General features: G+C 38.0%; 1 protein-coding gene across 1 annotated transcript in view; it reads left to right on the forward strand.

The window, feature by feature from the left end:
• L (zinc finger protein Lobe) overlaps positions 1 to 23,407 on the forward strand; it is a 159,647-nt gene that overhangs the window by 8,606 nt on the left and 127,634 nt on the right. The window contains exons 2-3 of the mRNA XM_076770703.1: positions 14,241 to 14,321; positions 15,018 to 15,080. Coding sequence (XP_076626818.1) covers positions 14,241 to 14,321; positions 15,018 to 15,080 — 144 coding nt within the window. The remainder of the gene's footprint in view (positions 1 to 14,240; positions 14,322 to 15,017; positions 15,081 to 23,407) is intronic.

Raw genomic sequence — 23,407 nt, forward strand, 5'->3', positions numbered from 1 at the left:
TAATGACAAATATTAATTGCAAATCTCATAACGAAAAGTTCCTGTTCGATATCGTCGCAATTGTTTCAGAGAGTAAATCAACTCTCTGGAACAGATAAGAAATATTTTATGAACATATGGACTTTACATAAAATTAAAATCCATATTTCCGAGTTGATAGACTAAATTAAGTACGAGAATAATTTCTACAAATATATTATTTACGATAGATCGCGTCCAGAGTGATTCTAGGAACTGAAAAATAAATTGAATACATTTAAAAATTTCTGAATTGATAATAAACACTCTGACGTGTGAACATCGTAATTTGGTAACATAAATAACAGATCGGGATTAATAATTACATTCACAGACGTATAAAAATCTATGCCTGAATAGTTAACACAGCATATATTTATCTAGTATATTTTTCGTTGTATTTATAAGTTATTACTGTTTTCTTCCTTCGCAAAATTTCCCAAATTACAAAAAAAAAAAAAAAACGAAACATATCTATTTTTTCATTTTTAGACTAAAATTAGTTCTTTTCGTGTACTCTGAATTGGTATAAATTTCATCTGCCTCTGAATGCTCTATCTTGAGATAATTTGTTCGCAAAATAGATGAGTCAATAACGCCACGAGTTATCTAAAAAAACGAATTTTATTTGTTCGCAATTGTTTTGTCTGTTCGTTAAGTGTATTTAAAAATATATAACAGTTCGCCTCGTTTTTATTACGTGTACGGAGAAATATTTGTTTTAATTAATTATATCGCGTTAAAAATTAAATTTGCAATATATAAATAGAACTAACGTATCAATGAAAATGGATTTTCGATTTTTTCTCTCTATATAGCAGGAAAATAAGATATTCTACGTTATTTTCTTTGTCGAACCGAACGTATCGTTGTGAGAGGAGCGAAAACAGCGAACGATGACCAATCGAACGAAAGATAACAAAGAATAGACTGCACGGGAGCCGTTACCGACGTGATCCGTGAAATTCGACGAATTTCGAGCGACGACAAGCACGTGGAACCAGTTAGCTCGCGGAGATATGATTATTTCGTGGACGAGTGACGAGCAGAAGTAGCCCAAAAGCCGACAGCGCAAACAGATGGGCCTCCATTAACGCAATTACGAACGGTTCCGATGCACCTACGGATCGTCCACGTTATGACGGGCATTGGAATCCATTAATACAGCTTCGGTTGCGCCCAGGTTCATTATCGTGCATTAATTAGCGACACCCTATATCACCTATGTTCGCAATGCTATCGGCCAGGCTTGCTATTTCGTGGCTAACCGCGTGTTCGTGATGCGTTCTGTACGTGATGGTGGTGGTGCTTGCTGATCCGATAGGACGACATCGAATTGCTTTCGCCGGAAACGCGCGATTTCTGCCCGCTCTCTGTTCCTTCAGCAACGAAATTATGCTCTCGCGTGTACGTTTGGATCAAACTCGATCAGCGATTCGCAATTTTCGGTCGCAGCTAGCCCGACGACGGGGAACTCGGTTAACACGGTACGCGGGAATAAACAGCTTTTTCTCTGCATCCATTAAGGGGCCATTCTGCCTTGCAGGCGAGAAAAGATGTTCCCTTGCGATTTCTTTTCGCGGATTATTAAAGAGCAATTAATTCCGGGTTTTGTGGATATATTTATTATACAGGATGTTCGACCAATCCTGGGAAAAGTTTTATTGGGAGATTCTAGACGACAAAATGAGACGAAAATCAGGAATACCAGTTTGTTGATTGAGGTTTCGTTAAAAAGTTATTAACGTTCGAAATTTCGGCTGTAGAACGGCGATTTGTCCACCTTATCGAATTTTTTTCTAGAATGTGCGTAGGAATTCGGGGGTATGTGTAATGACCAAAAATTATTGTAATTGACCCCTGTAAATAAATATAATTTTTCCAGAACGATTTGAAATTTTTCAATTTTGTCGAAAAATTTCACACCTTCTCCAATTTTTTTCTAGGAAATGAGTAGGATTTCGAGCCTATGTCTAATGACCAAAAATGATTGTAATTGTCCCCTGCAGCCAAAAGTATTTTTTTTAGAACGATTTGAAATTTTTTAATTTTCTCGAAAAATTTCACACCTACTCGAGTTTTTTTCTCGAAAGTGAGTAGGATTTCGGGGGTACATCTATTGACCAAAAATGACTGTAATTGACCCCTGCAACCGAAAATAATTTTTTTAGAACGATTTGAAAAAATTGTTTTTTGCCAAAAATTTCATTATCCCCTGTCGATTTTTCTTATTAATTCGTTTTTGATTTTTAGTAATTTTCTTTGACGCCCTACAGAAAAGTTGTCTAATACTTTTTCGTAGGTACTCATGAGCTCTACTTTAGAAAAAAGTTTCATTGAAATATATTCACTATTGTAGAAGTTATGGTTGTTTGAAAACTGAACCACTTTTATGGGGTTTTTCGCATTTTACGGGGTCAAGGACCAACTTTTCGAATATTTTTGCGATTTGTACATATTCTCCGCTAAAATACGCGTAGTTTGCTTTTTGAAACATTAAAATCGTCCAATCCGTTCAGAAGTTATGACATTTTAAAGATTCGCATGAAAATTCGGGCAGACATTTCTGGCCAGAAATTAGATTTTCGGTAAGGAATTTTTTTCTCAAAACTGAGTAGGATTTCGGGGGTATGTGTAATGACCAAAAATGATTATAATTGACCCCTGTAACCGAAAATAGTTTTTTTAGAACGATTTGAAATTTTTTATTTTTGCCGAAAAATTTCACACATTCTCGAATTTTTTTCTCGAAAGTGAGTAGGATTTCGGGGGTACATCTATTGACCAAAAATAATTGTAATCGACCCCCGCAACTGAAAATAATTTTTTCAAAATGATTTGAAATTTTTTTTTTCGCCGTAAAATTTAGGCACCTTCCCCTTGTCGATTTTTCTTAAAAATACGTTTTTCATTTTTAATTCATTTGGTTGCCGTTGTATGGAAAAGCTGTTTAGAACTTTTTTGTAGGTATCCGTGAGCTCTACATCAGAAAAAAATTTCAATGAGATACGTTCACTATTGTAGGAGTTATGGCCGTTTGAAAATTGGACCACTTTTATGGGGTTTTTCGCATTTTACGGCGTCAAGTAGCGACTTTCCCAATATTTTTAGAGTTTTTACATATTCTTCACTAAAATACGCATTGATTGCGTTTTGAAACATTAAAATCGTCCAATCCGTTCAGAAGTTATGACGTTTTAAAGATATGCATGAAATTTCAGTGAAGCATTTCTGGGCCATACTTTATATTTCCGTTTAGGAATTTTTTTCTCGAAAATGCGTAGGATTTTGGGGGTATGTATAATGACCAAAAATGATTGTAACTGCTCCCTGTAACTAAATATAATTTTTCCAGAACGATTTAAAATTTTTTAATTTTCTCGAAAAATTTCACACCTTCTCGAATTTTTTTCTCGAAAGTGCGTAGGAATTCGGGGGTATGTCTATTCACCAAAAATGATTGTAACTGCTCCCTGTAACTAAATATAATTTTTCCAGAACGATTTAAAATTTTTTAATTTTCTCGAAAAATTTCACACCTTCTCGAATTTTTTTCTCGAAAGTGCGTAGGAATTCGAGGGTACGTCTATTCACCAAAAATGATTGTAATCGACCCCCACACTCGAAAAAAATTTTTCCAGAATGATTTGAAATTTTTAAATGTAGTTTTTTAATAACTCTTTAACAAAACCTTCATCAAGACATCGATATTCTTGATTATCGTCTTATTTTGGCCTCTAGAATCTCCCATTGAAACTTTTCCCAGACGTAGGCCGACGACCCTGTATATTTGCGAACGAGACGAACGCGAAGCCTGAAGTTCTCGCGCGAAGTTGACTCAGCATGGGATAGAGACGTAGCAACTTGGAGTTTATTTGACAATAAGTAATAGGCGTCGCAACAGTGTCCGATTTCGCGTGGAATGGCTCTGTAGCCCGTGCAGAGGAACGCGTAAGAAGTATAGAAGCCGTGATAAAGTGGGGTAGCGTTCGGGACGTTTGAGACGGTACTGTTTTAAAAGTGCCTGGCATGCGGAAGGCTGCGTTACCTACCCAGGATGGCGAAGGGACGACGGGGAAAGACTGTTTCAGCGAGGCATTCCCGTGATGCGGTATTCCTTTGAGGCGAGGCCACGCGTTGACGTTCGCCGACTTGGCGTCCCTTTTGCGGCGAATTGTGCGTCGCGTGCTACGAGAATCACAATCGCCGGCTACCTTTTGTACGTGTCGCGTGCACCAGTTGCGTCTGCTCGACCTCTTACATCGCGCGTTTACTCTCTCGCGAGCTTGGCATGGCGATAAAAAGGTCAGGCGATGTATTAGGGGAGACCGGGGTCAATCGCGACACTTTCGCTATTCGTACGGTACCGGGAAAATGCATTCGGACGCGTCTTACGCTCTTATCAACTTCTTCGTGAAATCGTTCACTGTCAGGGGGCGGTCCCGTGTGTACGTTGCAAGGTTTAACCATCTTTATTAATTTCTTTCAACTAAATTTACTTAACACGTCGACTGCCGTGGGGATCACGGGGTAAACATGTCTGTACACTGGCGTAGGTGATCGTAGCTCTCGAGGCTGACTAAATCGAAAAATAAAATGATTTTTATTCGCTAGGTTTCCTGTCACGGTAGTCAACGTGTTAAATGAAACACCGACACCTCGACGATTCGAGACTGTTCCAGAACGCGGCATAATTACAAAGCTCGCGGCGACATTAAGAGTACTCTCAGAATCGTACGATACAAAACTTGTCATTACGTTGTATCAATTTACCAAGAGCTCGATGAAGTCTCGACGTCGGACAGTCGGGATCGTTCCCTCGTCAGGAACTGTGTTCCCCGTTGAAACCGGGGTAAAACGTGTGGCTCGAGCGCGGGAATTACTGTACCGTGTTCGTTTCGCGGAACGACGCTGTCCAACGGGCGAGAGATCCAAAGCAGCTGGCCCACGTCGCTCGATAGAAGAAATATTTCGGCCGGAATGGCGGCGCCAAAGTTATCCGCAATATCCCGAGTGTGCTCCAGGTAGCGTGTCGGAGCCAGAGGGTATTCGTCGGCGGATGCGAGGGTCCCTCGGGAGTCTGAGCCCGCGTCAGAGCTGGCCGGGTTAGGTTCCCGCGGGAATCAGCTCGACTTCCCTTGTAGCAGCCACCCAGCAGCCCGGCTCTACCGCAGCGGAGCAGCCCTTCCCAATGGCTGCTCGCTCGGCTGTCTGGCTGCCTGTCACGAGTCCAAGACGTACGGCGGCTGCAACCGGGGAGCAGAGATAGCAGTCGCTCCGGATAACCCGCAGGGCGCTCCTTTATTCACGGCATATCGATTAATGACTCGAAGCCCTGGTGGCTTCCTAACCGCTCCTCTTCAGCCTCCGGGATCGACGTCTCGGGGTATATCCTGCGACCTGCCGATCCCCCAGAGATATCGTTAGCGAGATTATCGTAACCGGTAATCGACAGTCATCGTTTCTCTTCCTTCGAGGCATCCTAACCGGCTGACCCTTTCCGGAGCTACGCTGAGACCAAACGGCGTTCTCCTCGAGTTCCAAGCCGATACCACTGCTCCTCTCACAGAAGAATTACAGTTGCCCTCGAAATTAAGTGGTCAGGTAGGGGGAAATAGGTCTGAATTAAATTTAATTAAACTGGGACAATAGAATACCGATTATCCGGCGCCCGATTATCCGTAATGTCCGAATAACCGGCATATTTACGCCGACTATTCTTCCACCTATAAAAACAGCAAATGCACTATACAGGGTGTTCGATTACCATCATTACATCGATTAAAAAGGCAAAATAAGACGAAAATCAAGAATACCAATTTGTTGATGGAGGCTTTGTTAAAAAGTTATTAACGGTCAAAGTTTCGGCTGTAGAACGGCAATTTGTCCACATTCTCGAATTTTTTTCTCGAAAGTGCGTAGGATTTCGAGGGTATATCTAATGAACAAAAATTATTGTAATCGACCCCCGCAACCGAAAATAATTTTTCCAGAACGATTTGAAATTTTTCAATTTTGTCGAAAAATTTCACGTCTTCTCGAATTTTTTTCTCGAAAGTGCGTAGGATTTCGAGGGTATATCTGATGAACAAAAATCATTGTAATCAACCCCCGCAACCGAAAATAATTTTTTCAGAACGTTTTGAAATTTTTTTTTCGTCGAAAAATTTAGGCAGCGACTCCTTTGTCGATTTTTTTTAAAAATTCATTTTTTATTTTTAGTATTTTTGTTTGACGCCCTACAGAAAAGTTGTCTAATACTTTTTTGTAGGTACTCATGAGCTCTGCTTCAGAAAAAAGTTTCATTGAAATATATTCACAATTGTAGGATTTATGGTTGTTTGAAAATTGAACCATTTTCATGAGGTTTTTCTAACTTTACGGGGTCAAGGGACAAGTTTTCGAATATTTTTGCGATTTGTACATATTCTCCATCAAAATACGCGTAGTTTGCTTTTTTAAACATCAAAATCGTCCAATCCGTTCAGAAGTTATGACATTTTGAAGATTCGCATGAAAATTCGAGCAGACATTCCTGGCTAGAAATTAGATTTTCGGTAAGGAATTTTTTTCTCGAAACTGAGTAGGATTTCGGGGTTATGTCTGTTGACCAAAAATGTTTACAATTGACCCCTGCAACTAAAAGTATTTTTTCCAGAACGATTTGAAATTTTTAAATTTTGTCGAAAACTTTCACGTCTTCTCGAATTTTTTTCTCGAAAGTGTGTAGGATTTCGAGGGTATGTATAATAACCAAAAATGATTGTAACTGACCCCTGTAACTAAACATAATTTTTCCAGAACGATTTGAAATTTTTGAATTTAATTGTTAATAACTTTTTAACGGAGCCTCTATCAACAAATTGGTATTCTTGATTTTCGTTTTACTTTGGCCTCTAGAATCTCCCATAGAAATTTTTCCCAGGGATGTATAATGTGCCCCTTTGAATCATGCAATTTTTGAAGTTATAAAACTGCAGAAGTTACGTGGACCACCCTGTATTTCACAGAAACAAAGAAAATTCGCATCAATCCAGCAGTGACGTCCATATTAAATAGTAAAAAATTTGATGAAGGAATCTATACTGCGTAGTATAACTATAGTACCACTGACATTTTAAAGATTCTTATAATTCAAAAGAAAAATTCAATGTACCGTATAATTTATAATCATTAACTATAATGTAATTTAAAAGGATGCAGTTCGATAAAGCTGGAGAATAATCTTACAATTCAGTCCTCAGACCGTAGTTTAAGATTTACATTTTAAGTACAGGGTGGAAGTATTCCGTGTGGTTCCCTGCATGTTGCGTCTTAAAACACTTTTATAGGGGATCCGCAACGGTTTATCGTGGAGGAAGGTTTAGTCTCAATATGCAGTTATCATTTTTGTGCATATAAATTGGCTTATGGTAATACGGTTCCCTGATGTTAACAAAAATATAGCTTATCGTTCCTTCTGTCGCTCTACTACAACGAACAATATTTTCCAAAAAGTCTTTCTTAAGATTCATACTCTGGACAGATATCCAAAGTCTGTCTAACGTTCATATTCCGTCGATGCAGTAGATTAAATCGACACATTTCTATAGTTTTGTAAGGGAAGGAACATTGCCTATCTTATTCAAGCTTTACGATTTTATCAACATTTCCTATACAAAGATTCGTATGTTTTGAAAACTGAAATAGCTGTTTTCGATCCCTGTTTCAAAATTTCAAATGACATGCATTTGCAATGGTATTTGCGCTTAAAAATTTAAGCATCCCCAAATTTCGAAACGTGTTGTAGGTACCTCTTATTACGGAGCCCTTCGACACGCGCTGTTACGAATGTATCTGAAACCGTTATCGAAAAGTACAACGGTACGGGGTTAAGCCGCAATATGCAGTTATCCCCCGACGAGGGTGCACGCGGGTCATAATAATACGTCCGTTTAACGTCGACCAGGTCGCGGCGGGTGGACCGAGATTGCGACCTGTATTTTCGAGAGCTTACATCGCCATCTTCGTTCTGGTAGCTGAATGGTCCTGGAACTGCTCTACGTCTAGGCCCAGACAGTATTACGTGCCTTCTTACGCTCATATCGTACATAAACACAGGTGCACGCGACGCATAAAGCTACACGTGGACCGGGGGGGGGGGCTCCGCCGAGATGATAGCCAATCCCCTTACCTTTACGATTATTGTCCGACCAGGCTATTCTGCTTTGCCGCCGAATTGTTTACAGTATTTACGATAGATCGAGTCCCGACGACGAAGCAACTGGATGCATACCGAAGCAGCCGCAAAGGTTGCTCGATATTCCGCGTACCGTCGATGCTCTTATGGATGTTAACCCTATGGAGCGAGAGAAATTGGGGAGTTTGAGAGAACTTCGTCCTGAACTCTGGGATCTTAATTTTGGAAACTATAGCGCCTGTGTTCGATCGAAAGGCACTCGGAAGTCTCGAGACTAGCTGAAAGAAAGGATAAGACTGTTGGGATGTGGATGGGTAGACTCTTCTTCGAGAATCAGAGATTTTATTGTGTTTCTGTAAGTGTCGTTAGTCGATGAATTAATTGCTATTTGTTATTTTGTGTAGAATTTCGAAACTGAATTCCACGGGGGACAACTTTGTATATTCCGAAGGCCTATAGGCGGTTCAAAAAATTTCAAATCGTTCCAAAAAAATTATGATTGATTGCAGAGGTCAATTACAAGCATTTTTGGTCATTAGACATACCCCCGAAATCTTACGCTGTTTCGAGAAAAAAAATCATTACTGAAAATTTCATGTCTGACCATACCATTGATATGTTTCACTGAAATTTCATGTATATCTTTAAAACGTCGTAACTTCCGAACGGATTGGACGATTTTAATGTTTCAAAAAGCAATCAACGCGTATTTTAGTGTAGAATACGTAGAGATTCTAAAAATATTGGAAAAGTTGCCCCTTGACCCCGTGAAATGCGAAAAACCCCATAAAAGTGGTGCAATTTTCAAACGGCCATAACTCCTACAATAGTGAACGTATCTCATTCAAATTTTTTTCTGAAGTAGAGCTCACGGATACCTACAAAAAAGTACTAAACAACTTTTCCACACAACGGCAACCAAATGAATTAAAAATGAAACTTATTTTTAAGAAAAATTGACAGGGGGAAGGTGCCTAAATTTTACGGCGAAAAAAAAATTTCAAATCGTTCTGAAAAAATTATTTTCAGTTGCGGGGATCGATTACAATAATTTTTGGTCATTAGACGTACCCTCGAAATCCTACCCTCTTTCGAGAAAAAAATTCGAAAAAATGTGAAATTTTTCGACGGGAAAAAAAGTTTCAAATCGTTTTGGAAAAATTATTTTTGGTTGAGGGGATCGATTACAATAATTTTTGGTCATTAGACGTACCCTTGAAATTCTACCCACTTTCGAGAAAAAAATTCGTAAAGATGTGAAATTTTTCGACGGGAAAAAAAGTTTCAAATCGTTTTGGAAAAATTATTTTCGGTTGCGGGGATCGATTACAATAATTTTTGGTCATTAGACGTACCCTTGAAATCCTACCCACTTTCGAGAAAAAAATTCGAAAAGATGTGAAATTTTTCGACGGGAAAAAAAAGTTTCAAATCGTTTTGGAAAAATTATTTTCGGTTGCGGGGGTCAATTACAATAATTTTTGGTCATTAGACATACCCCCGAAATCCTACCCACTTTCGAGAAAAAAATTCGTAAAGATGTGAAATTTTTCGACGGGAAAAAAAGTTTCAAATCATTTTGGAAAAATTATTTTCGGTTGCGGGGATCGATTACAATAATTTTTGGTCATTAGACGTACCCCCGAAATCCTACCCACTTTCGAGAAAAAAATTCGTAAAGATGTGAAATTTTTCGACGGGAAAAAAAAGTTTCAAATCATTTTGGAAAAATTATTTTCGGTTGCGGGGGTCAATTACAATAATTTTTGGTCATTAGACGTACCTTTGAAATTCTACCCACTTTCGAGAAAAAAATTCGTAAAGATGTGAAATTTTTCGACGGGAAAAAAAAGTTTCAAATCGTTTTGGAAAAATTATTTTCGGTTGCGGGGGTAGATTACAATAATTCTTGTTCATTAGACGTACCCTCGAAATGCTACCCACTTTCGAGAAAAAAATTCGTAAAGATGTGAAATTTTTCGACGGGAAAAAAAGTTTCAAATCGTTTTGGAAAAATTATTTTCGGTTGCGGGGGTCAATTACAATAATTTTTGGTCATTAGACGTACCCTTGAAATTCTACCCACTTTCGAGAAAAAAATTCGAAAAGATGTGAAATTTTTCGACGGGAAAAAAAGTTTCAAATCGTTTTGGAAAAATTATTTTCGGTTGCGGGGTTAGATTACAATAATTCTTGTTCATTAGACGTACCCTCGAAATCCTACCCACTTTCGAGAAAAAAATTCGAGAAGGTGGACAAGATGTGTGTTTGCATAAACGCAGTACAATAATAAGAGATAATGTCTTAAACTAAAGGAAAACCATGTTTGTGGAAACTATTAATGAAAAGAATGTTTATCAAGATGAATAATAATATAATTCATGTTCTATCAGTCACTACAATGTAAACTCAGCACTGTTTTATTATTATGCATTAACGAGAAAACCCTTCAGGACACTAGAAAAATAATAAGTGAATGTAGTAAGTAAAATTTTCTAAAATAATTGACGTGGAATATTTCCCACAATGATAGTTTCGAACAAGTGATAAATTAGTGATAAAATAAAAGGCAACGATACAGTTTCGCGGCCTAGTAATCGTAACTAAGGTGATAAACGGTTGATAGGGGGCGGAAGTTCGTTTGCAATTATCGGGACAAGGATAGGACCGACGGAAAAGTTCTCGATGATGGACGAACCATTAACTCTTGGTATTGTCGGCTGCACGGAGTGCGTTGGCTGCTCGACAGAAGCCTTGACAGCTGACAGGGCGGAGGGTGCGAAGGTTCAATCGAAGGGCGGTTGCCAGCGGTGCCTTGGCTGATGTCTTCTGGAATATTTAAGACCGGCTTCCATCCCTTGGTTCGATGTGCTCGTTGTTTCTTGTCTGCAGGCTAATGCCTCTTCTATGGAATGGCGTTCAGCCATCTCTCTCTGTCTCGAGGTTCTCCGATAAAGTCGACGGTCGCAGGACTTTTCTCCGGTAGCTTCGTCAAACTTTCGCGATTACCATGCTCTCGAGAAACACATCGTTGCCTTGTATCCAATTTGTTCTCGGGATACTTTACGGTTCTTCCTAACTTCGAACGTAATTTTTGCGAGGAGGTTCGTTATCCTTACTAATAATCATTCGGGTGGAGTATTCCTCTGGATAAACTTCTAAATCTCTTTCTCTGTATGCTATCGTGACCGTGAAAATGTCCTGAGTAAATAAATAAAAAGGTGGTATACTCGTGCAAAATACAACGGAATAAAGAGCAACGCTGGCGTCGCGAGAAGTTCATAAATGGCGTCCATAGGACTCGCGATCGTAAAGCATCGTAGTTTCACCGGAGCGTTTCGTCGCGTGTCAGATCGTGACACAAGTTACCGCGCCGAGGAACCGTTCGTTGCTGTATATCATCGAAACGCGAAACGACGAACCGTGTTTTCGGAATGAAATATACCCGCGGAGCGCACTGACGTGCCAGCAGGAATAGTAGAGCCATCCGTTTGTCACGTGGGAACCGCAAAATTAAACTTAAAAAATTACATCCCTGTCCACGTGGCCAACAGGTCGTTTGTTATTTTGCATGCAACCGCCTCCCTCCCCGCCACGCCTTCTCCGCTATCGTTCCATCTTCTTTTCGCCCCTATTTTCTCTCTCTCTTTTTCACCCTGACGCGAGCACGCTCGACGAACTTGCCACTCCGGCCGATTGCGAGCGTTTTCGAAGGTGTCGAATGCGGATTTTTTTTTTGTTTCAACCGACTTCAGCTTTTACCCAAACGAGAACATTCGTCACCCCGACTGATTAACCCATTTACGTGCCCGCGTCGCTTCTCGTTTGCGTCGTTACTGCGAACTGACCAGTGTTTCCAGCAGTACCGCGATAAACCGCCATATTGTACGAGCGAGATAAATTAAATTACTTTGATTTCTTTGCAACGTCAAAGTGTCATTTACTACGATTTCTTCTCCAACAGATCAAGATCGAAATCTTTTTACAACACAAACAGTTTCAAAGTAACAATTAATTGCTTACAGATAAAAACTGTAAATACATTAATATTTCTTTTTCTTTGCCAGAATTCGAATTTTATATCCGTAATGTCCGAATAACCGGCATATTTACGACGACTATTCTTCCACCTATAAAAACAGCAAATACACTATACAGGGTGTTCGATTACCATCATTACATCGATTAAAAAGGCAAAATAAGACGAAAATCAAGAATACCAATTTGTTGATGGAGGCTTTGTTAAAAAGTTATTAACGGTCAAAGTTTCGGCTGTAGAACGGCAATTTGTCCACATTCTCGAATTTTTTTCTCGAAAGTGCGTAGGAATTCGGGGGTATGTATAATGACCAAAAATCATTGTAATTGGCCCCTGCAACTAAATATAATTTTTCCAAAACGATTTGAAACTTTTTTTCCCCGTCGAAAAATTTCACATCTTTTCGAATTTTTTTCTCGAAAGTGGCTAGGATTTCGAGGGTATGTCTATTCACCAAAAATGATTGTAATTAACCCCTGAAACCGAAAATAATTTTTCCAAAACGATTTGAAACTTTTTTCCCCGTCGAAAAATTTCACATCTTTTCGAATTTTTTTCTCGAAAGTGGCTAGGATTTCGAGGGTATGTCTAATGACCAAAAATTATTGTAATCGACCCCCGCAACCGAAAATAATTTTTCCAAAACGATTTGAAACTTTTTTTCCCCGTCGAAAAATTTCACATCTTTTCGAATTTTTTTCTCGAAAATGAGTAGGATTTCGAGGGTATGTCTAATGATAAAAAATTATTGTAATCGATCCCCGCAACCGAAAATAATTTTTCCAAAACGATTTGAAACTTTTTTTCCCCGTCGAAAAATTTCACATCTTTTCGAATTTTTTTCTCGAAAATGATTAGGATTTCGGGGGTATGTCTAATGACCAAAAATTATTGTAATCGATCTCCGCAACCGAAAATAATTTTTCCAAAACGATTTGAAACTTTTTTTCCCCGTCGAAAAATTTCACATCTTTTCAAATTTTTTTCTCGAAAGTGGCTAGGATTTCGAGGGTATGTCTAATGATCAAAAATTATTGTAATCGACTCCCGCAAGCGAAAATAATTTTTCCAAAACGATTTGAAACTTTTTTTCCCCATCGAAAAATTTCACATCTTTTCGAATTTTTTTCTCGAAAATGAGTAGGATTTCGAGGGTATGTCTATTCATCAAAAATGATTGTAATTAACCCCTGAAACCGAAAATAATTTTTCCAAAACGATTTGAAACTTTTTTTTCCCGTCGAAAAATTTCACATCTTTTCGAATTTTTTTCTCGAAAGTGGCTAGGATTTCGAGGGTATGTCTATTCACCACAAATGATTGTAATTAACCCCTGAAACCCAAACTAATTTTTCCAGAACGATTTGACATTAATGAACTTAATTGTTAATAACTTTTCTAACGAAGCCTCCATCAACAAATTAGTATTCTTCATTTTCGTCTTATTTTAGCCTCCAGAATCCCCCATTAAAATTGTTCCCAGAGGTGGCTGAACACCCTGTAAATATACATATTATTTAATAATATATTAAACGAAGTTTTCGAGAACTTTATCGAAAAAATATTACTCGTCAGATCCTACGGCGACAAAAGCAAAAGTTCCTCAGGAGGATTTGTTTACCCCGTTAGACAAGTCTCCCATAATTTCATCTCGTTTTTAATTAAATGTTTGTCAATTTATCCGTGAAATTATGGTTACGTTTTATTCACGGCAGCCTGTATTGTGCTCCTGAAACGTACTGCGTACGAGTTACTCGTGTCGTTACGCTTGATACGTAAATCTTGTTTAGTAGCTGGCGGACAGTCCGCAAAAAGCTTATTATTAATCGTTTCGGTGTGTCTTTGTGCTACTCGAAATCCATATTCATATTCCGTGGAATGCGACGCGCGCACGCGAGTGGAATTACTATTTCGTTGGTTGTTTTTCTTGGCAAATACAGATTTTATTCTTCGCTGGTGATATGCAAATGAAACGGAATTAATGGTTGCTTGTCCCCTCCGCAGGAGACGAAGAGTGGGACGACGGGAACGAGCAGAATGTCCTGGAGGTAGCGGAGCAGGATAATGGGACAACGGGAATTAAGCGTGAGTGTTACTAAATACTTTCCCCGTTATTAAATATTTCCGTAAATCTGCCGGTTAACGTCATGTTTCCGTTTCATTTTCCTCTCGTTCCTTTGTGAACTTCGCGACGCGTTCAACTGGATAAATTTAAAACGACGCTATTTTTCGTTCTATTCGAATATTGGTTAACATACCGTTTCATCGAATCGTATTTATCCAGGCTTTTTAGACCACCGTAATAAAATCATGTAGGTTTGTAAAATTCTATGCTTCGGTCCTGTTTTTCGGTTTAATTATTCGCGTAGAAGGCAAACAAATGGAATAAAAATAACTTATTCACAAAATCATTAAACGAAAATTAATTTTCATTTTAATGGAAGTTTGTTATTCTTTGAATTTGTTACAAATGACTATTATAAATGATACAATTTCTTTATACATGTGTATATTATGATGTACAAAGGTACACATATTTTCCCTGCACAGAATTTTGATTCCTTTCGTCTAACTTTTCCTTTCATGGGTCTATGCATAGTATAGTTGATAACGAGAATGATTTACACGCATAACGTGTGCGAGATAATAAAATAAAACTAACAGACTAAAGTATTCTTTTGCCATTTTCTTTATACTTTAGCTTTTGGAATAAGAAATAAAATATACGGTCGGTGTGATGTTCATAATCAGTTGTTTAATCAGAGAAATTTCTCGTTATAGAAGATGAAGAAGAAGACGAGGAGGAAGAGGAACTGCAGCGTGCGTTTAGTCGTCACTCCGAGGGTGAGCAAAACAACATGATAATCCTGTATCTAAACTAACAGAGTCGTTTATGATTTCTTTTTCAAATTTCAGGAGTTTAAGGAAAGATAAAAAATTTCAAGTAGATTTTCAGACATCCTACGTAAACTTCCAATGATATTTACAATTTATCGTGGTAGTCAAACCGATTTGCGAGGGGTGGAATTTCCCGATCACCGTTCCGCGGTAGAAACAACTGAACATTACTGAATCACTGTCTGGTTCACTCTGTTGCATGGAACGATCGAGAAAGTCGCTATCTCCGTTCCTCGCTCGGCCAGTTAAAAGATCAACGGTTACATTCAGCCTGTTCGGAGATCTATTTTCGCGAATCTCCGGCGCTGGTTTTGAATACGCGGCACAATGAAGTATCGCAGCCAGGCAGCCCGTCGTTATGCGCGTAACAATGGGGCAAGAATCGAGGGAGGCGTGTGTAGTCGATGCATTCTGGTGCATTACTTTTATCAGTACTCGTGGGACGTTGCCTTGCACTACCGCGACGCAACAATGCGTTCAGACGCATCGTCATTGTTCGTAGACGCTCAAGAAGCATAGTCCCACCTTAGACTATGAATATGGGATTCCTTCGTCCCCGAGGACGCACGACGGTGTTGCGTGAATTGCGCGACGACCAACGAATGGTCTTGGACCGTTCGAATATTTTATAGCTATTCGAATGTTTCGTATTCGAGCGTCGTTCTGCCATTGGTCGATTATCGGGACGTTACCGAACTTGCAGCGACTCATTTAACACTAGATTTACGGTACGCGTCAATTTCACGCATTCAGATTCTAAACTTAACGTTATAGGACTCATAAATATTATTTGTTAACAATTTATGTTGGATTAATTAAAAGAAATACTGCATTTTAATGCAACTGTCAACGTGGCGAATTATAATAAAAATGGGCGCAACGAGTGCCCGTAAACCTAGTGTTAATTCGTTCGTACAATCGTGGAATGTCTATTGTATCTTTTCATTTAGAATAGCGCGGAACATACGGTTTTTCTCGTGTATTTTTTTGAAAATTGTACAATGTAACGACGTTGCCCTCCATTCCGCTTGTCGCATTAAATTTCACGGAAGGGCTGTTTCTATTCGGAATTTCTCCACATATCGTGCATAGCATATGGGGTGGAGAAGAAGTGCTAGCTGTGGCAATTCCTTTCAGAATGGTAATAGGGGCTCAGGTGGCAAAGGTGATCCGACCCTGCTTATTATGTCGATATATCGCGTCGAAAGTACAGGCGCGGAACAATAGTATCTTAATGATACAGAGGCCGGATAGTTTTCCTACTTGTACATCCTTAAATATACTTTTATAACTTATCTTTACAACGTATTACTTTACAACTTATAGATAAGGAAACCGATTTCGAAAATAGAATTTTTATTTGAGCAAGTATTCTTTTTTTTAATCAGACATCAGATCAGATATGGTATATTATTATATTTTTTTTTATGTGTTTAATAATGCACGTGTATTCCTTTCACTTTTGCATACATCGAAACCTCTCGTCGTTTTGAATAAAAAAGAATTAAGTGAAAAATTATTCGTGAGGAATTTTTGAAAGAATGTTTAACTAAGAAAGGATTGAAACGCCGATAAAATGTTTAAAAAACACGTTTTGGGTTTCGTAGTATTTTCTAAATATATTTTTGAAGAGTCCCTCCCTCTCGTTTCTTAAATATTTACACGCGTGAAGACATTTTTTGAAAACGTTGTTTCGTTTAAATTATATTATATCAATTGATAAACGTGACGTATTTGTCTGCGTTAATTTTAACAGTAATTTACCGATATGTCCACATCGTTTCTTCGAAAAAGCAAGCGTCGATCACCTCGCGACAACGGTGAAAAATCGCTGCGCGGGACAATGTATCAGACATTAGCCGAAAAATTGTCCACTTTCGGCGCTGGTTACAACCTCGGAAATACGCAGTGAATCTCAATTAAACGAATTACATACATCGATTCACGCGGGCGCGGAATAAACGCCCGTAGCGCGAACATTTTCCACGAACAGTTGTATGGATCTCGGAGCATAATATTCTTCAGGGTTGGCCGAACACCCTGTACAGAGCTCGTAATCTAACTACTCCCATAAATGAAATAAAAAGATATATAAATCGTTAAACGCGAGCAAATTCGAAACGTTCAGAAACACGTTGTGGCGACAATGTTGCAAGCTTTTTAACCCTTTGACTGCTAAAGGCGTATATATACGCTTTCACAAGTCTAGCAATATATACGAAAGACGTAAATATACGCTCTCACGTATCCATCAATATACAGGGTGTTCAGCTACCCCTGGGAAAAATTTTAATAGGGGATTCTCGAGGCCAAAATAAGACGAAAATCAAGAATATCAATTTGTTGATGGAGGCTTCGTTAAAAAGTTATTAACAATTAAATTAAAAAATTTCAAATCGTTCTGGAAAAATTATTTTCGGTTGCGGGGGTCAATTACAATCATTTTTGATGAATATACATATCCCCGAAATCCTATCCTCCTTCGAGAAAAAAATTCGGGTAGGTGGTGAAATTTCTCGGCGAGAAAAAAAATTTTTCAAATCGTTCTAAAAAAATTATTTTCGATTGCAAGGATCGATTATAATTATTTTTTATGAATAGCTATACCCCCGAAATCCTACCCAGTTTCGAGAAAAAAATTCGAGAAGGTGTGAAAGGGTATAGCCGAATAAGGGGGTCAAATGTGCCCCCAAACCGAATTGAACGAACGATGGGTCATTCGATAGCTTATCCAAAAAAAACCATGTGTGCAAATTTTTAACTTGAAATCTCGACCGTGGGGGTAGTAATGGGGTGAAAACGAAAATCATGTTTTTGAGCAATTTCTCTTAACCTACTGAGTAAAAAAATGTAAAAAAATTCAGAGACACTTCGGGTACTGGGACACATATTTTGGAAGATTTTCAGATTTTTTGATCGAAGAACCAGGTAGTAAAAAATAAAAAACCGCAAAAAATGCCGAAAAATGCCAATTACGTATCGAAGGAGGCCCGGAACTACTTTTATACTTTTACAGTAAACACGTATTGCTATTACTATTATTCTCAATTTTTTTCAGATTTTTCATTTTGGTGCGCCGCAGTGAAAAAAAATAAAAACCGATTTTTTCCTCATTTTCTGCGTATTAGAGTAACTTACACGTTGAATTTTTATGCATTCTTCAATATACGAGTGTTTTGTACACTGTTTAATGTTTCTACACTAAGCAGAATTACATAACAATTGAAAGAAATAAAATAAACCAACCGTTGAGCGCAACATATCCTAAAAAATCAACGATGTTTTCAACAAGGTCGTTGGCGCAGCGTTAGAGTGTCCGACTGTGAAACCGCTGGAATTTTTTTTACCGTAGGTTCGAGTCTTTCTTTGGGACTTAGAATTTTTTTTTATTCGTTATTTTTTTTTCCAAATTCTAACTATATAACAATGGTTTATATTTATTTATAAATATTCTAAAGGCATTTTACAAATATTTTAACCTGAAATATTTATAAATATAATTTTGGAGCGTCTTTGCGTCCTTATTTTTTTTGTCAACCACGATTATTGTTTAACATCTCTTGAACTGAAATTAATGTGAAATGTTAGTTTTCAAATCTCTTACCTTTGACTATTGTGAATGGATTAGAACAGAAGATTCTATACTGGCTTACTATTACTTCTTCTCCCCCTTCGATCAAGCAGATCTTTCCTTTTTTTTCTCTTTCTTTGATAAATATGAATGTTTGCTACAGAGTAACTTGCTAAAGAGTGACTAATAACGAAAAATAATCTTACGAAAAAAACGATTCCTAATAACTACAATGTACCAGAAAACTGTGTCATAAACCGAATTCTCAAATCACTTTGGATTTTAACAGTATATTATATATTGCTATAGTTTAACAATATGTATCCTTAATTTTTTTGAAGTTATTTTTAAATGATGTGGAGATAAGAAAATCATCCTATGCAAAAATCGCTCCAAAATTATATTTATAGATATTTCAGGTTAAAATATTTGTAAAATGCCTTTAGAATATTTATAAATAAATATAAACCATTGTTATATAGTTAGAATTTGGAAAAAAAAATAACGAATAAAAAAAAATTCTAAGTCCCAAAGAAAGACTCGAACCTACGGTAAAAAAAATTCCAGCGGTTTCACAGTCGGACACTCTAACGCTGCGCCAACGACCTTGTTGAAAACATCGTTGATTTTTTAGGATATGTTGCGCTCAACGGTTGGTTTATTTTATTTCTTTCAATTGTTATGTAATTCTGCTTAGTGTAGAAACATTAAACAGTGTACAAAACACTCGTATATTGAAGAATGCATAAAAATTCAACGTGTAAGTTACTCTAATACGCAGAAAATGAGGAAAAAATCGGTTTTTATTTTTTTTCACTGCGGCGCACCAAAATGAAAAATCTGAAAAAAATTGAGAATAATAGTAATAGCAATACGTGTTTACTGTAAAAGTATAAAAGTAGTTCCGGGCCTCCTTCGATACGTAATTGGCATTTTTCGGCATTTTTTGCGGTTTTTTATTTTTTACTACCTGGTTCTTCGATCAAAAAATCTGAAAATCTTCCAAAATATGTGTCCCAGTACCCGAAGTGTCTCTGAATTTTTTTACATTTTTTTACTCAGTAGGTTAAGAGAAATTGCTCAAAAACATGATTTTCGTTTTCACCCCATTACTACCCCCACGGTCGAGATTTCAAGTTAAAAATTTGCACACATGGTTTTTTTTGGATAAGCTATCGAATGACCCATCGTTCGTTCAATTCGGTTTGGGGGCACATTTGACCCCCTTATTCGGCTATACCCTTTGTCGACAAAATTAAAAAATTTCAAATCGTTCTAAAAAAATTATTTTTGATTGCAAGGACCAATTATAATCATTTTTGGTCAATAGACATACCCTCGAAATCCTAACCATTTTCGAGAAAAAAATTCCTTACCGAAAATATAATTTGAGGTTAAAAATGCTTCACGTAAATTTCATGCGAATCTTTAAAACACAATAACTTCTGAACGGATTGGACGATTTTAATGTTCAAAAAGCCAAACGCCGCATATTTTAGTGTAGAATATGTAGCAATTATAAAAATATTCGAAAGGTTGTTCCTTGGCCCTGTAATGTTAGAAAAACCCCATAAAAATGGTCCAATTTTCAAACAGCCATAACTTCTATAATAGTGACTATATTTCAATGAAACTTTTTCCTGAAGTAGAGCCCATAGGTGCCTACAAAAAAGTATTAGACAACTTTTCTATAGGGCGTCAAACAAAATTACTAAAAATCGACAAGGGAGTAGGTGCCTAAATTTTTCGGCGAAATTGAAAAGTTTCAAATTGTTCTGGAAAAATTATTTTCGGTTGCGGGGATCAATTATAATCATTTTTGGTGAATAGACATACTCCCGAAATCTTACCCACTTTCGAGAAAAAAATTCAGTACAGGCGGAACTTTAAACGTTAATAACTTTTTAACGAAATCTCCATCAACAAATTAGTATTCTTGATTTTCATCTTATTTTGGCCTCTAGAATCTCCCATTAAAATTTTTCCCAGGGGTGGTCGAACACCCTGTATACGAAAAGCGTAAATTTACGCCCTCTGAATTTTTTTACTATAACACCTTTTACTGTTTTACCAACTGATTCGATATGAAATTTAACACTCTAACTAACATAGCAACCAGGTATCGGCAATTGTTTCAATATTTTTCAGTCAATTGTCTTCATATTGTTCAGTTACATTGCTCTCGTACGTACGCTCTCGCATCGTGCACTGATTCGTACAAAAATTTTAATTTTACACAAAATCCGACGAGAAAATAGATATGAATACAAAGAATGCGATGTGGGTTTATGCGTTGATCCATGTTTTAGAATATATCACACAGAAACTGATTATTAAATTCTTTCTTCTATCTTGTTATTATCTTTATTTGTTCATTATTGTTTTATTATTTTTATGTTAAAATTGCCAAAATGAATTTGTTCCTTACCATCAATTTTCGATTAATTACCACTTATCATCATTGAAGGAATAATTTATAATTTAAGTTAAGTAAATTAAAATAGCTTAAGAAGTTACTTAAAATGAATAAAAAATTGGATATTTTAATTTATTTGCATTTATTATATTTTTTAAACCGTAAGAATTGTCTCTTAAATCTCCGGGTACTTTTTTGGTCACCAGTCAATGGACGACCAGTCGCAGCGACTGACATGTGACGATCGCGCCATCTATATTGATGGATTCTTCCGAGAACGCACCACAGTCGAAAGGTTAAAATATTAGATTATTCCAGTAGTTTCAGCCCTAGTTCTAACGCCGTTTCTAGGCATTGGTTTAACGAACGGTCGGTGGAAGATCCTACAGCACCAACGTTGCGTCATTTTATTTCGAGGTAATGACCAGCGTCGGCGGAGGCCATGTATTAAAGAAACGGGAGGAGCCTCGATGTTTTCAGGGCGAACAGGTAGAGAGGAGAGGCATCGAGGCATCTCCCGTGGGAGTCGGCGGCCTCCTCGGGGATACAACCTCGTTCCGAGCTCCTCCAAGCCGGTTTTACCTTGGAGTATAAAGCGCGCGCAAGTACACTTGGCGAAAGGTAACCTGAAATAATAATCGGCCGGGTACAGGGAGGAAACGGATAAAAGTCGGATCTCGCTTCCTCCTCGGGGAGGAGGAGCACGCCCGCGGAGAAAGGTACGAATCTTTCGAGCTGGCTCTTACCAGTTACGTAACAACGACTCGCGAAATTTTATAGGGCTGGAGAGATTGGTCCCGGAATCGTTAGGCGAGATTATACGAGGCTCCTCAGAACGCAACCGACTTCGTGGCTTCCAACGAGCTGGATACGTGTCTGATAAATGAAACGTGTCGACCCGTTATTTAAATTCGTTCGCAAAAGAGAATAGACTTATCTTACGAATGACTCGCAGAACGTAAAAATCGTCTTTCGACGAGTCTCGTGAACGTGAAATTTCGAAAAGGGTTTAATGAAACAATGTTTATACGTATTGAACAACTCGACACGAAGTTAGGGGACGAGCTGACATTCGTAACTGTTATTCAGCAGATACAACACGGGGTTAACGCTCAGCATCGTATGGGAATCTTTCTGTCGATCGGTCTCTATACACCCCCCAGATGCATATCGTCGGTGTATTATTATTATCCTGGGAGTATCGGCTCGGTCTCGTCCTCTGGAGGTCGCGTAGTCGAGAGACGAAGAGGATGGGGGGGTTAACGCCTTATAGCGGCCACCGTTAGAAGAATCCAGAGGGTGGCTTTCGCGCGATGCTTTTGCTAGCTTTTTCCGCGGAAAGGGTTGTCGACGCCACGGTCCTCAACCCCGGTGGGTACCGATTATTCGAACAACAAGCTCTCGTATACATCGCGTTCTTTCTTTGGCCCCTCTTTCCATCGGGCTGGATGCAGCCAATTAGAAATTAGCGACTCGCGTATACGTTATCGCGGAATAAACGGACGTCGCGAACGGGCCGTCGAGAATCGCGTTTCAGATGCCTGAATAGGGAACTGTTTGCTTGGAAATGATCCGAGGAATTGAGAAGAGCTGAACGCCCTCGCTGATCGTCGCGAGTCGAATCACCGTGTCGTCGAACAGTCTCATTGTTCTTTTAATCAATTCTATCTGGCTGAAAAGTTCCCAGTTACACTTTACAAACACCCTGCACGCCTCTACCTTGTGTCAATATTTTACCGTGCTCTATGGTTTCATATCGTACGATTAAAAAGTATTATAATTTTAAATGCTAAATGTTAGGACATATTGTATATATTTTTTTTCTTTTGAACTTTGTGCACGACGGTTGGTGGGTCTTTTTGGACCCAGGTAACACTTTCTCATGATTCGTTCTTCTCCCCTAGTTTAATTGGTATTTTAAGAGCAAGGGTTTAACAAAACTCGAAAATATTTAGGACATAATTATAATCATTATGTCTTCTATCAAGCGGTTAGAAATTTAAATATATAAGTATTGCAAAATGTAAGATATGGTCGTACGAGCGCCAAGTATTCAAACTTTTAAAGTTTTCTGATGCAATGTAAAATCCAGAAAGTACGAATACTTCAAATTTCTTCTACCAAATCAAATGACACCTTTTCAAATTTTAATTTGGAATTATTTTTACGTCATTGCTAGAATTTTACAGGGGCGTGTTTTTCTTTTGTTTTCGATCGATTGCACGCGACAGAAAACGAAATGTTTCCTTAATTATTCTTTCGATTATACCGCATCGCGAATAATGA

Source organism: Colletes latitarsis, chromosome 8 (assembly GCF_051014445.1).
Source record: "Colletes latitarsis isolate SP2378_abdomen chromosome 8, iyColLati1, whole genome shotgun sequence".
NCBI classification, from domain to species: Eukaryota; Metazoa; Arthropoda; class Insecta; order Hymenoptera; family Colletidae; genus Colletes; species Colletes latitarsis.